At 38.8% G+C, this 14,957-nt stretch overlaps 2 protein-coding genes across 2 annotated transcripts in view; one reads left to right on the top strand and one right to left on the bottom strand.

Moving 5' to 3' along the window:
* The window catches only part of DIS3L (DIS3 like exosome 3'-5' exoribonuclease), a 14,361-nt gene extending 8,516 nt beyond the window's left edge, over positions 1 to 5,845 (top strand). Inside the window, exons 10-16 of the mRNA XM_009580161.1 lie at positions 628 to 720; positions 1,430 to 1,963; positions 2,817 to 2,971; positions 3,078 to 3,253; positions 3,586 to 3,731; positions 5,284 to 5,458; positions 5,534 to 5,845. Coding sequence (XP_009578456.1) covers positions 628 to 720; positions 1,430 to 1,963; positions 2,817 to 2,971; positions 3,078 to 3,253; positions 3,586 to 3,731; positions 5,284 to 5,458; positions 5,534 to 5,845 — 1,591 coding nt within the window. The remainder of the gene's footprint in view (positions 1 to 627; positions 721 to 1,429; positions 1,964 to 2,816; positions 2,972 to 3,077; positions 3,254 to 3,585; positions 3,732 to 5,283; positions 5,459 to 5,533) is intronic.
* A 1,343-nt stretch (positions 5,846 to 7,188) lies between these two features.
* On the bottom strand, positions 7,189 to 14,067 carry TIPIN (TIMELESS interacting protein). The gene is made up of 7 exons (XM_009580160.1): positions 13,935 to 14,067; positions 12,623 to 12,710; positions 11,635 to 11,710; positions 10,429 to 10,551; positions 9,802 to 9,865; positions 7,719 to 7,916; positions 7,189 to 7,340 (listed from the first exon to the last, which is right to left on the bottom strand). Exons 1-7 carry the CDS (start codon positions 14,065 to 14,067, stop codon positions 7,189 to 7,191), a joined length of 834 nt encoding a protein of 277 aa, XP_009578455.1.
* Positions 14,068 to 14,957: the final 890 nt, after the last annotated feature.

Below are 14,957 nucleotides of genomic sequence, written 5' to 3'. Positions count from 1 at the left end.
TTCCCTAATCACTAGTGTTTGCTTTATAGTCTACTTTAACATTTGTGATTTGAAGTCTTTACAAACCACTTGTTTGCATTCCAGGGGGGATGAATCTTCACACAGAACATATAATACCCACAAAATGGAATTAAGTTTTACATGAATTTAATTCCAGAGGTATTTGGCAGGCTTATGTTTTAATATTCAATCTTGTGTTTCAATATGCCAAATATTCCATTCTTTTTTTTCTTTTATTGCCACTGTTTTGAACTTAAACTGCTGAATCACTTTATGAATTGTATTCTTTGTAGATGCAAAGAAATATAAACTGTATGGCCAGTGGAGATGTTTGGTATAGCCATTAAATGACCTCTTCTTAGCTGAGCATATTTTGTACAGCCCTAGCTCTGGCCTTAATGGCAGTTCAAGACACTGAGGAAGGCAAAATTAGGCTTGTACTATACAAATAGTTATTTAAATAATTTGATTTCAGTATTGCACATGTGTGTGTTCTCTAAGAATAACCTTTTAAAATCATGCTATGTGTCTTGTTTTGCTGAAGCTATGCTTATACCGCAAACTGTTTGGGAGATACACACCAGTGAGTTCTTGTGAGAAGAATAGTAAATGTATTTTATTCCTCAGGGCAACAACTTACTATTTAGCGGATCGTCGTTATGACATGCTGCCCTCTGTCTTGAGTGCCGACGTATGCTCTCTGCTTAGTGGAGTTGATAGGTAAGATTTTGTGTAGTAACTGCTTATGCACTTGCTCTTTGAATTATTTGTTACTGTTTGTAAGCGAAGTAGTAGGGAATCACAAAAAGCTGAAATACAGTATTATACAATGACTGTCTGGTCCTCCAATAATGTTTACCCATACCCTTAGCAATTTGCTTTGTATTTAAACGGCAACCTAAAGGTGAAGGCATCTTTGTTCTTCACTACTTTTTTCACATGGGTTTCAGTCTGGAGTGCATGCACCCGTGTGAATGGTCACGTTTTTTACTATTGTCCTATTCCTCAAACATGCTGTAATCCCATTTTATTACCATTTACAGGGTTAGTTGTCTGGCTGGCATGAGGATATGCAGGGTGGAGATATGTTCATTGTGGATGCATCTGACTAATAAAATAAAAATAAATAAAAATAACTATTGCGGTGTAGCTGTGCTTTAAAATAGATGTGGCCTTATATCTTACGGGTACTCTGCCTCAACAGGTGCCGACATAGTTGGTCCTCATTTATTAAGTTGTGATACACGAGACTGAAAGGCAAGTGCATTAATTAGTGGCATTGCTGAGCACTGATTTGTTTCATGAAGAAAAAGATGTTTCCAGTAAAAAAAGCAGAATGAAACCTGTAAATTTGTAACAGTTGGATGTGCTTAAAATGATAGTTTAGGTCAACTAGAACTATTTATAGAATTGTGATCTTATCTTTAAGGTATGCTGTAAGTGTCTTGTGGGAACTGGAAAAAGAATCATACGAAATGCTGCGAGTTTGCTACAACAAAACCATCATTCGATCTGCGTACAAGCTAGTTTACGAAGCAGCACAGGGATTATTAGATGGAGACGCAAGTGTTGTTGGCGATATCCTGGAACTGAAAAACTTGGATGAAAGAACTAGGCAGAAGAAGCTGGATGAACTGGTTTGGGCAATATCAAAACTCGCAGATATAGCACGACACGTTAGAGCTAAGCGGGACAGCTGTGGTGCACTGGAACTAGAAGGGGTAGAAATCCAAGTGCAATTGGATGATAAAAATAATATCCATGATCTCATCCCCAAGCAGCCGCTGGAGGTGCATGAGACTGTAGCGGAATGTATGATTCTTGCTAACCACTGGGTGGCAAAAAAGATTTCAGAAAATTTTCCTCATCAAGCTTTGTTGCGTCAACATCCTCCACCACGACAGGAATTTTTTACTGAACTTCGAGAATGTGCCAGTACCAAAGGTTTCTCAATAGACACACGGTATCTTTTATTACTTATCTTAAGCGCTTTAATTAAAGTTAAGCAATTAACTGTTTGGCTGTTATCATCACAAAGCATTACAGTTCTTAGTATCAATGTTAATAGACACTCTATAGCCATTCTTAAAAAAAAATTCACCATAACCTTTCTGTAAGCAGGAGATGATGTTCTAAACAAGAGAGGCTGCCTGCATGCTGCTGGCTGGACTGAAAATGGCAGTATCTGAATAATTTTAGACATATCCAAAAAGAATTTGTTCAGTCAGTATGTAGTTAAGCTCTTTAATAGCCTTGTTTGCACCATATTTCCTGTAATAGTAGTGTAAGAGAGTATTTGTTTAAATGAAGTTAATTCTGGGCAATATAGTCATTTTAAATGACTCAGAATAATTCAGAATTACTTTGTCAAGATACTATGAGAAGGCTGTGAGCTTCATCACATTGGGAGGCATCATTTCTGGACATCACAGAGTGTGAAGGGCATCAGTAGTGCCTCCTTTTATTTAGATGTCACCTTGTCCCATTTGTGCTCTCCTGTACAGAACGGGTTTTTGACCAGGTCACCATCTTTTCTGTACTGCATAGAAGTGGGGTTTGCTCCGGTCCTTCTTGGTTCTCCAGGTTGCAGAAGACAGGCCTGTTGGTGAAAACTGGGTTTTTTTCTAAACATTTTTCTAGAGCAGAGCTGTTACTAAACTGTGTTGAAAGTTTTAATATCATTCTGCTTGTTGTTCATATTTTTATATTAATAATGATTAATAAATTTTTATGTGCTTTTGTATGCTCTTTTTAACTATAGGCTATTATGATCAGGGATAGCATAATTTTCTTCAGAATTAACACTTTTTTGACAGGTCTAACAAAGCATTGGCTGAGTCCCTGGATAAAGCACATGATCCATTGGATCCAATCGTAAACAAACTGTTGCGATCTATGGCCACTCACGCAATGTCTAATGCATTGTACTTCTCAACTGGCTCTTGTCCTGAGGAAGAGTTTCATCATTATGGTATCTTGTCGCTTTATTTTTACGCTATTCCTGTTATTACTTCTGAACTGTTGGGGGGGAGGCAGTTGATTGCTTTGATTGCTTAACACTGCTTCCTTATTTGTAGGACTTGCCTTAGATAAGTACACTCATTTCACTTCTCCAATTAGAAGATACGCCGATATTGTTGTCCACAGACTCTTGATGGCAGCGACTCTGAAGGAAACTAAAGGAGATGTTGATTATGTATTCAGTAATAAGGATCTTCAGGAATTGTGCAGACACATTAATAACAGAAACCGGGTAAGGTGGTCATTGTGCGTGTCTCCGTACGTTTGTATGCTGCCCAATGGAATGGGATAGCAGTCCTGACTGCGGCTTTTGGCTACTACGACATAGTATCACTTCATTTTTATTTATAATGCTTTTTTTATTTAAATATCAGTTTTCTTCTGAGAGTGGTATTAAAAGTGACTTATTTCACCTGTACTACAAGTAGGATTTCCTTTTAGATGGGATTTTTCTAGGGGACAGATAATGGGGAAAAAGAAACTATGAAAATCAAAGCCAAACAAGCTCATTGAAATATTTATTTAGGTTCTTTTGTCTTCTCTTTTTATGGGGGATGCTTGCAGGCAGCCCAGCGTGCTCAGAAACAGTCTACTGAACTCTTCCAGTGCATGTACTTCAAAGACAAAACCCCAGAAACAGACGAGTGCTGCATAGCAGATGGTGTTATTTACTCAATTCGAACAAATGGTGTGCTTGTTTTTGTACCAAGGTGAGTTGATTAGAGCTTGGACTGAGCTTAAAAGTAAGACATAAGTGTTACTAGAATGCCGGGAGGACACCTCTGGTCCTTGAGAAAGGAAGCCTTTATAGCGTGGCCCGGTGTTGAGTGATGACTGCATTTTCGATTTTTCTGGTAAATCATAAGCAATGCTTTTCCGTGCATTCACTCTGAAAAGGAGTTCCTATGAGGAAATGGTAAGACTATGCTGCACAGTGTGTATTTATTTCAGAACATTAAAAGGCCATTTTTTGCCCAAGCAGCTGCTAGGGCAGAACAACGACTGGAATATTTTTTGCCTTTTGTTTTAACCATAGAAAGTGATTAGTACTTAAAGAAAGGGCAGTTTTAAATTTCCAAATCACAAAGCCATGCGTTCCTCAGCGCTCTCTTCCTTCACTACTGTAATTTATGCAGGCAAGGAGCACCTTTTGCTACTCCTCATAGGCAGCAGGGAAGCACAAAAGAAATGTTTACCACAATGCTGTTTGTAGCAGTTGGGCTCTTGTAAGTGCCTGCATCTCAGCTCTGCCTCTTGATTTATCGAAGTAGAAAGCAACTCTTTGCATGAAGCTAACATTACATTTTCGTTTCTGAAAATCTATATTTTAGAAATCTATATTTCGTTTCTTTTAAATCTATATTTTAAAGTATACTAAATGTGTTCTGCTTATGTTATAAATTGAATGATGTAAGAAGGAACTAGTCACCATAGAACTGGAGAGCAGTGTCTCTCATAAGATTGGGCCAGCTCTTCAACCCTTCCTCCCTTACTGGCTCTGGACATTTTGGATTAGTTAATGATCTTCATGTTTGTGCATTACTGGTAGCAATACTGTCTACCTGGCTAGCTAACAGGTACAAGAAATGTAGGCATAAGAACTCTCCTTTGAAAAAAAAAGAAACAAAACCCAAAAAACATTCTACAGGGCTGTTAAGTAAAACAAACCATTACATGAATACCCTGGACTTCCACGAATACAGCCAGGGGCTGCTTCATCCTGGACACAGACTGAGCTTGGATGTAAACCAGCTTGATGTAGGCCTGTCATCTCCAGCATTCCAGATGGCTTGGCTTGGATGTGTGGCCGAGGAGCCAGAACCTACTCAACCAAGAAAGGCTCCTTCCAAAGAACCCAGTGCAAATACGCTGCTGGTCTTTTAAGTGACTTTTTTTTAACAGAGAACTATTTCCTCACCGTGCTGTCTGGAATAACCTGTAATGCTGCTCTTCTTCCATTATGAGGCCATTCCAGGCTCCACCCAACACCTAAGATGAAGGATCACTGACTGTATTGTACTTTTGCTTCGCTGCTTTTGAAACACCTCAGTTACTGTCTTCATGCTGGTTTTGTATACTGTAGGGGTTTCTTTGACAATGCACATCAGTGTCCCTGAAGCAGGATTATCAGGCTACAGCATTTGCCCCTTTATGTTGCTTTTATATAATCCTAGCTAGCCTTCTCTTGGTTTCAAAGTTAAGAGAGCTGATAAGGGTGAAAATTGTTGAACAGCTTCTGTCTGCTCATCTGCTTTTTTGTAGATATGGAATCAAAGGTGCTGCATATATGAAAAACAAAGAAGGCTTAGTCATCTCTTGTCAAGGTGATAGGAGCTGTGAGTGGAAGCCTGGATCACTTCATCGCTTTCAGAGTAAAATTACTTCCACAACAACTACTGGAGAATCAGTTACATTAAGCCTTTTCGATCATATTACAGTGAGTATTTAATCTGAAGGAAGTAAAAGGAAATAGCACCATCAGAAATAAAATAATTTTTGTATTGCTTTTAAGGTGAAAATACTTGTGCAGACTTCCCGCTGCCATGCCGCCATGATCAAGCTTGAAATAATCAGGAACGCATCATACCAGACTTCAGACACAGAGGTTTCCCAGAAGAATTTTCATGTGGTGAAATCTGACTTAGTAAAAGAAGTCAGTGAGTCAGCAGAAGCAGCCCAGCGTGCCCAAGAAAAAGCAAGAGTTGAAGTAATTGATGAAGACTATCAGGAGTACTGCCAGACCAAGGGAGCCAGCTTATACCAGCTGCTGGAGGAGATTAGGGATTTGGCACTATTAGATGTTTCAGCTGACATTAGAACTTGAACTATAACCTAGCAACATCTGCTTGTTGATGTTCTGCTCCTATTCACTTTGTGTGATTAAGTTGGGTTTTTTTAAAAAGCAGTCTATTTAAATATTCAAGAGTCCTTTTAATAAGAAACTAAATGTCTATTTTAAATAAGAATTATTTTTATCTGATTATAAACATGTATGAGTTTTTAAAAGATTTTATACATGATAAATCTCATCTTCCAGACTAAAGACAGTGTGGTGAATTCTTTTAACTATCATTCAAAAAACATACTTTCCCATGTTGTCTATAAATCGGGTTCTCAAAACTTAAGTATTTCCTACAGCTGTTCGCTATCTTCCACTATAGTTCAGTGAGTTTAACTCGTAGCTACAAGGATATAAAAAGCAAACTCCTTCCTACTAATCTAGAACACAGCATCTTTGTTTATTGAGATCCCCCAGCTGCACATCTGGCATAAAATAACACCTGTTGACATGAACTTATTTCATCTGCTGTAAGTGCTGCTCGTCTTAATTCACTTTTCTAGAAATTCAGTTTCTGTTACGAACAACAGTCTGCCCTGTGCCACTGGAGAGGGCAGGCTCAGGGCTTTGCCATTATGATGGTTCTTGTTCATTCCACAACAGGGAAGAGCTATTGTACAAGAAGGAAAAACAAGACTATAGGAAGGGGATGAAACAGAGCTTCCAGAGAGAGAACAGAATCAGCCAAAGGAAGATAAATAATTTGGTCAAAGCCAAAGCACGTTCCCCTAAGGGGATGTACTTGTCTGTGACAAGATGTCTGACTAGCACAAGGGATGTGGAAGTTTGGAGGGCCTATAGTTTGACAGCCTTATACAAGAATTTCAGGTTTGACTTCTGAAATTTAATAGCTTCCATTTTGTAAGAACAAGATACAGGTACTTGATAAGCAAGTTAAAAAAATCCAAGACACCCATTCAGACATAGCACTAGCCGCTATTATTATACGCTCTATTAAAAAAACAAACCAACTTTAATAGAAACTTCACCTGTCAATATCCCAATTAATTCAGTCTGACATCAATTGTAAACAAAATTCAAAGTAGGTTGAAAAGCTCATTAACATTTCCTAAAGAATGTCAGCAGGGGCCGGGTGGGAGATGTCTCAAATGCAGATGAAGAACTTTGTTCTGTTTTCCGGTGTACGGAGTTGCTCATCTGCAGTTTCAAGAGAAGAGTTCTGTCCAACTACACAGATGTCATGGTGAAGACTTCTATGAAGTTTCTGGAGTCAGAGTGCAAAGAGCCAGCAACCTTTCAATATAATGATAGTACTTAAAACATCAGGCTCTTTCTGTCAAGAAAGTCATTCAAGGTATGGGGAACAGTTACTGCTTTTCACCACCACATTCCAATTCTGTATCTCCAGCTTCTGTAACAGCAACCTTGGCTGCGGTAGTGTGAGTGTCTTCGATAAGGTCAGCGAGATCCTGAGCAACTGGGGTATTAAAGTCCTCTTCTGAGTAACTAGCAGAGAGCTCTGTTGGAGAGAAAAAAAAAACAAAACAAAACCAAAAGCGATTTCCTACCATGACAAAACACTGTTGTTTAACTGCAGTTTCTATCACCAGAATCAGAGTCTGCAGAAAAGCCAACTCCAGAGATGACCAGCAAGTTGAGATTCGTTTCATCAGACAAAGCTCTCACAACTTGGCATAACAACTAGGGAGAGAAGTTCCGACTTAACTTTGCAGGAGTCTAACTACAGGATCACAGCTTAAATTTGAGAGTTACACATTTTGCTACTTACTAGAAAATCAATCGCTATCATTTCCTTTAACTGACTCAGCAGTTCAGTTGTACAAACTTCTCGGGCTACTGACCTTAACATTAACACTTAAATTACAGAGTTGATTACCGTTGTGTTGCGACTGGCTGTTACACTGCATCTTTGCTTGCCTACGTTCCAAGGCCAGCTGCCTGTTCTTCTTGATTCGCTGCTGTTGCTCTTCCGTGAGAGTTGTACCAGACACAGAATTGAGTTGTTCTGCGTTTCCAGAGCAGGAACGTACATCTTCAGTGGCTGTATCCAGTCCGTTGCTTTCCCCTCCACCATCTGGTTAAAAATGAGGGGATGGGAGGGGGAAGAGGGGCAGAAATCAACACTTTCAACCCAGAGATATCTACTGCTAAGTATCTGTCAACAGAACATTTTAAAAGCATTTCTATGTTCTACATTTTACAGTTGTATTGACAGCTGAAGATGATTCTGTAATTTAGTTTTAATGGGCAATTTTCTGCCTAGGTCCACATACCTGATATTCAAAGTATACAACAAATGCTTATCAGAGATCCCAAACACACAACAATAATAAGTACCTTAAATTAGAGGCATAGCTCCGTGTACTAAGTTAGCAATCATGAGCTGTGCTTGAAGGTTAAAAGGAGACAGTAAATTCAGGCAATCCTTACTGAAAGGCCAGATAATTTTCTTCCCACCCCTACTAATACGACACTGTCCTTTGGGAAGTGGCAGGACTAGTTACGGGAATCAGACAGGGAATCGAACATAGACATTGAATAGTCAGTTTTGAATTCAGTATGCTACTAATATGGAATATTTACTTATTTGCCAACATTAACACATGCAAAATGGAGGCAGTCCAACTCCGTTAGACAAACTTCACCCACCAACAGAGAAGCAGAGCACTCTTTCAAGAGTGCCTAAGGCCAAGTGTGCTTGTGCCTCTGCACCACTTTAAGCCTGTGAATAGAGAAGTTAGCTGACAACAAGGTTCTGGTTTTTTAATACAATACTCTAGCTGCAGTTTTTATTTCAAAACTGTAAGATACCTACTCAAGTTTTTCATCTGAAGACTGACCAGTTGTAGCAGTACGCTTGCTAACACGGTTCAAGAACAGATCAGCACCGCATTTAAATACAAATGTATGGAACCATCGCACAGAAAAATCTGATAACTCTACAGACACTGTCGGCAGGAACCATTTGCTTTACTGTTTGTGGCTGCTTACGGTTGCATTCCATTTCTAGCAAATGCAGCCAACAGCGAAGACAGCCACATGTCACCGACTGCCCAAAGGTCGTCCCCACAGGTGAGGTGAGGTTTTACCATTGGTTAACTCATCCACCAGAACACCCTTCCCAAGCACTGGCTTGTCTGGAGACTGAGGTTCACGTGAAGACAAACTGGACAACGGGTAGATAATTGTTTCAAGAGAGACTCCCCATGAAAGTGAGAGCACCTGCAAAGGACCTTAGGAACGACTATCAAATTCTCTGATTTCTGCTAATGAAGTTTCTTTCAAACCACCAGGTGAACTCTACTCCCTCTTTTTATTAAAAAAAAAAAATTGTTTATTTCTAGTCTAGCGAAAAACATCATCTGATTGAAAGAGACTCTGGAATTACCTTCTTGTTAAGTGGCTGGATTTTGATATTGGAAGAAGAAATACTCAATAGTAGCTATACACCATGACTGACAAACAGACATAACAGTGCCTGCAAGCATTAATAAGTACTTTCCCTATAAAGGACACTACACCCTGACTGCACTGTAACAGCTTGTAGTATAAACAGTATAATGAATATTTGATTTCTGCGTTAATAAGATCCAAGAGCTCTTCAGACTGCACGTTCATAAGAGTACAATATAAACCAGTATGTTCACTTAATAGTCGCAGTTCTGGGGTTTTTTTGGAAGAACGTTTCTAAGAATGCTGGTAATAAAACACGTTTTCCATTTCCTTTCAGTATATGACACACTTATTTTTTTATATATATATATATGTAGCATTTTAGCCAAGTACCAGTTCAGTTTTGTAATCGTAAGTCTCACAGAAGCTTGGTTTTAAAACAGAGGACTCGACAATTTCTTCTACATTAGAAAAACATATCACGATCATTAATTTCTGGCCAGTAGATGGGGAAGTAAAGTAATTCTAAGCACTGAACTACTGAATAAACAGCATAATGAGCATACCTTCATTACTTGCAAAGTCTTCATGTAAAATAGGAAGATCGAGTCTAATCCGCTTTAGGCAGGTCTGCAAATGAGAGATTAAAATACTGATATTTCATCTGTAACAAAATCTTCTGTGCAACATTGCGATGTTTTTAATACTACTCCCAATTTCTCTTTACACTTTGTTACTCTGAAAAAAACCATTCCTTTCACTACATGTCTGTTTGACCCACAACTTTTAATGCTGTGGATTGTTTTCCTAGTCCTTCATCTATCACCAGATGAAGCAGCATCCTTCATAAGTCTTCTTTTGCAGATTCAAATGTCAAAAACCAAACAAACCAACTCCCAAAAACCAACTAGTTACAGCACTCTTAAGCAAATTACTTTGGTTAAAGATATCCTGAAAAAGTTGAAGCCAATTCTCTGAAGTACTAGTTCAAATAGAGAAAGGTTTTATCTAAATGTAAACTTAAATACTTCAAACACTTATTTTTAAAAAGAGATAAATTAATTTAAATAACATTATACTCCTTAGCAGTATGCACAACTTAAGTCTTCTTTTGTTGCGTAATTGCTCTCCTAAACCCACCTCTTACACTATTCGATACTGCACGAAAAGAAACTGACAAGAACAAAACGTACCTGAACTTCCTTTTTGTTTCCCAAAGACTCTACTCTGTCAATAAAATCCTCAAATTGCAATTTTGGAAATAGTCTATGAGCCCAGTGTTCCATATGTCGTATAAGTGTCTTCAGGTCTTCTGCCTAGAGCATACAACAAGATACCCAGCTAATAAATGCTGACTAAGTCAATAGACTGCAGAGGGAAACATCACAGTAACATTTCTGAAAATATTAAGCATCTGCAGCTTGAAAGTCTCCTGAAAATTTAAGTAATATGAATGCATGGGTAGCCTTTCCTCCCACAATCAAGTCTGTAAGTGCAATTTCAAGCTATCAGAAGAATAGCAATCCGACTTCAGGAAAAGCATTTGCATATACTGTAAAACGTCTGACAGGCTTCTGAGAAGTTGCCCCTAAGCAGCCTAGGTCTGAATCCAGACTGAAAAAAAAAATCCATAGGGGCACCGCTGGCATTGATTTTCATGTTTAGAACACACAGAAAAAATGTACATCTAAATAACCTTATCTAGTAAAGATTTTTGCTCAGATCAGCAGTATTGCCTAGTTCTTCAGTTACAACTGCCTCCAGTTGTAAAGAGAAAATTTATACCGTGAATGTTCTCTGTAAACCAGAGATGCCCAGGCATCCTTGCAAGTGTACCAATAGTCTAATGATATTTAAAGAAAAATGAGCTTTTTACGTTTAAGTGTATCCAAAACATTTTGTAGAGAAAATACTGCTTTCTCTTTGCTTAAGTGGTATGTCACACTTTTTTCAATATTAAAAACTTTGGGATAGAGGTGTCATAAAAGCCAGAAGATTTTCACTAACAGAGGAAACTGATCATGAAATGAGATGGTAAAGGCATTCCAGATGTAGTAGGCAGTCTTAGAAGCCTGTTCCAATTTAAAAAATCCCTTTCTATGGACAATACGAAGAGTCACAGACATGATATTCTAGTTTTGAAGTGGAGGAAAACAATTTTAAGATCAAAACATGGATTTTGTTAAAACATTCGTGGGGGTTTTTTTGTTTGTTTGGGGTTTTTTTGTTGGTTTTTTTTTTAATTTGCAACTACAAACCCCACCAGGGTACGTTCAAATACTGTTAGAAAGCTGGCTAACCAGAGTGTAATATCAATTCTCCCCATATCTGATGGGCAGCAATCTATCAAGTGTAGATTAACTTCCCAGGAAACAAAACAAAAGCTCACTATGTCTTACCTCATGCCCCTTACCCTTGAACTTTACGTTGTCAAACATGTGTCTCAGAGCTGGAAGTCCTCTTTCTGAAATTAACCTGTTAATAGGAAATGGGTGAAGTTATTTGAAACCCATACTTTCTTTTTCTAATTAAAAACAAACAACAAAACAAAAAACCACAAGCCATACAAACAACCTCACATTCCTTTAAATAGCCTAAAGCTACAGAGCTCTATTTGAAAGACGTACAGAATTAGAAGTCATTAAGAAAATGCACAAAATAGGATAAAGACTCTGTAAGACCAAAGACTTATTTGGAAAATTCACTATACATATATTCCTAGTCCAAGGAGCTTTTTAATTTTGATTACATGGGAAGTCAGTTCTTGTATCTATATTGGCCAAGTAAAACTAGTTAAATGCATGACCAGAACATCCACCTGTGGTATCACTAACCTCATCAGTATATTTAAAATGGAAGAAACTGAAAGCTCGGATTCTTTCCATTGCTTATAAAGAACTTACACCAGTTTTAGTGATAACAGCAAAGAAAATACTAAAATCCTTTATCTTTATACAGAGTTTATCCAGCTTGTACGTAAGTCAGGTGTGAGTGTACTTTCAGTAGTACCTTACAGTCACCAGTACATTCAGGTTTTATTTTGAAGCACCCTTTTATTAAAGAAAGCAATCTACAGTACTATGTCTGTAGCAAAATGGAGAAGATTCAGCTGGAAGAGTCCTATTTATGAATAATAAATGTATCTTAAATTATTAGTCATGTCCTAAGTCCCAAAGAGACTTCAAGAAAGTTAGACTAGTAATAGCATTACACAGGTAAGCAAGGAATAAAAAGGTTGAGATACAGCACGCAAGAGGCACTTTCATCTCTAAAACTCTTGATCTTTGACTTGGCTATCACCAAGCAGGGAACACAGTAACCTTAACTATTCCCCCCACAGCCACACACCAAATTCATCACAGAAAGAAATATTCTGTAAAAAATTACCTCTGGGCATCTAGTTTAGGCATTGGTCTTTTAACTGCTTTCCGTGTAGCTACAGCAGAATCCTTTGTTTGTGACTGCTGGTTTTCATCTGGTTCCAATAAAGAAAATAACATACTTCAAGTATATAATGCAATTGACATCAACTAGAATTGCATCATGTAAATTTTAACTTTCTATCCTATCAAAAAGGCAGCATCACAAGTATTCCATTACAGGTACAGTACTCCAAACAAACGTCTGCATATTTCACCTTGCTTCTCCCACAAGACATTGGAAACAAATCTGTCTCTTCAAAATATACTGAGGAATCAACTTTTCTAGCAAAGTAGTTTCCTTGAAAGGCAAATTTCCTAATTTTAGAACTTTTATATTGTATTTCTGATGACAAATGTATTGAGAGTAGATGCTGCTTCTAAAAGTTACGAAACTCAAATTATCAATAAACATAATTTGATAGGTGTGTGCCAAAATTTCCACTGATAGATCTGAAAGACAGACCTAAACCACCAGCATCGCCTTCAAAAAACAGAGAAAGAGGTGATGTGTGACCACAATCAATGTGTCTTTTAAGAACCAAAGTCCATATACTTTTTGATTAGGGCCAGTATATATTATTTGACTGCAACAGACAAGCACCACTGCCCATCTCATCTCAGAGCTAGCAATCAGTCATCATCTGATTTCTTGGTTTACTTTTTGTTACTTTGAACATCAGAAATTCAGAAGTTGTCCATTTCACATATCAAGGAATTAAATCTATCCAAAATCCTATTTTCTAGTGAACAGACAGAGCAGGGATCAAGGAAAACATATGTTTAACACTATAGGCAAATATGAGTAGAAGTAAACAATAGTTAAAATAAAATCTTTATACTCTCTATTAGATTGTTCAGTACACAGTAAGATCTTTTCGAATACAAATTATTATGCTTTACTCTCCTGAAGTGTCTTGGATTTCTCCTAGGTCTACAGAATCTACCAACATCTCCCTGGAATACTACACTCTTCTGAAATCCAAGTCATAAAGGGTAACTATAGCTCACCGCTGTATAATTATCTTTACCAACATTTTGTCAGAAGAGCTTGAATTTTACAAAGATTCATTTGTGTGCGTATTTTCATGGAATCTATAAAAAATAAACTTTTCCCACAAGCTTGGAAACATAGAATCAATAACAATTCAAATTTACGAATTGCTTTCTTATCTACACAAGACTATTTTTATGCAGTAAACTCAAGGTAGTGAAGTACACCACCGATAATACATTGACTATCCTGCAAAATGCGATCTTTGAGGGTTACAGGTGTTCACCTCCATTAGCTTGAGCCCATTCAACATCGTCTCTTCCTGGAGAGGCAGGAGGTGGAAGAGGTGGGAACGTTTCGTCTTCTGTATTCTCATAATCGGGAAGATCAAACAAGTTGTTCTCTAAAGGATCTATCATTGCCACAGATGAACGTTTTTTCCCCTCCTGCAGGAAATACCAAATGCATTTAAAGAGAAGCGAGAAGAAAAAGCTGCTACAGAAGCAGCTAAACATCAGTTATATACAGTATGTCTACAACTTTTCCAGAAAGATTTGCCAACCAGAAAAAACAGCGACATACAAATCAAGTAACAGATACCATACAGAGAGAGAACACAATCAGCCTCACTAGGCCGAACAAAACAAGGGTTTCTCATGTTCAACTCATCAAAGTTACTTGGGAGCGGCAGGCACGGGTCACAGCAATAAAACAAAAAAAATGGATTTCTAACCAAAGCTGTTTTCCACTCACATCCTCGATTATCAAACACTACGGGGGGTTGGGCAGTAATTCCTCTGATTCTTACCCACGTAGAAATGCAGTCTGGAAGAGGATTCCCCTTTTCCGGCTCCTCGAGCAAAGCTAATTCCAGAGACTTCAGCACACCAGCACGACCGGGTTTAGGATGACCCGGTCTTACCACGGCTGCGTTCCCAAGGCTTCAGGAACAGCTCTTTTTTTAAGGGAAAGTTGTCTCTCAGACGGTTTTAGTAACGAGAGGACACCCCCGGCAGCTCCGCCTACACTGACCTTCGGAGGTGAGCTCCGGGCTGCGAAACTCTCACGGAGCCGGAGGCTGAGGGAGTCGAGAGAGGGCAGTGAAGGAGCTCGCTAGGGTCTCCAGGGCCAGAGCTACAACCTGCCAGGCGCCACGGCGGCCCCGCTCCCCTCACACCGCCAGAGCAGCCCCGAGGCGTGCAGGCACTGAGGGGGGGCTCTCCCCCTTCCACCGGCGGGAAGCAGGGCGAAGAGGGCTTCTCGCCTGCCTTCGCAGGGCAGACGGATCCGCGCCCTGCCCTGCCCTGCC

Source organism: Fulmarus glacialis, unplaced genomic scaffold (genome assembly GCF_000690835.1).
Source record: "Fulmarus glacialis isolate BGI_N327 unplaced genomic scaffold, ASM69083v1 scaffold12756, whole genome shotgun sequence".
Classification (NCBI taxonomy): Eukaryota; Metazoa; Chordata; class Aves; order Procellariiformes; family Procellariidae; genus Fulmarus; species Fulmarus glacialis.
Note: the sequence above shows the minus strand (reverse complement) of the source record. Positions and strands in the feature narration are given on the sequence as shown.

Coding starts and splice junctions, on each gene's coding strand:
- TIPIN (XM_009580160.1), bottom strand. CDS start 14,067: ATGATAGATCCTTTAGAGAACAACTTGTTTGATCTTCCCGATTATGAG. Junction 9,866..10,428: donor GAAACAAAAAGGAAGTTCAG/GTACGTTTTGTT, acceptor TCTCATTTGCAG/ACCTGCCTAAAGCGGATTAG. Junction 7,917..9,801: donor AGACTTTGCAAGTAATGAAG/GTATGCTCATTA, acceptor ATTTTTAACCAG/ATGGTGGAGGGGAAAGCAAC.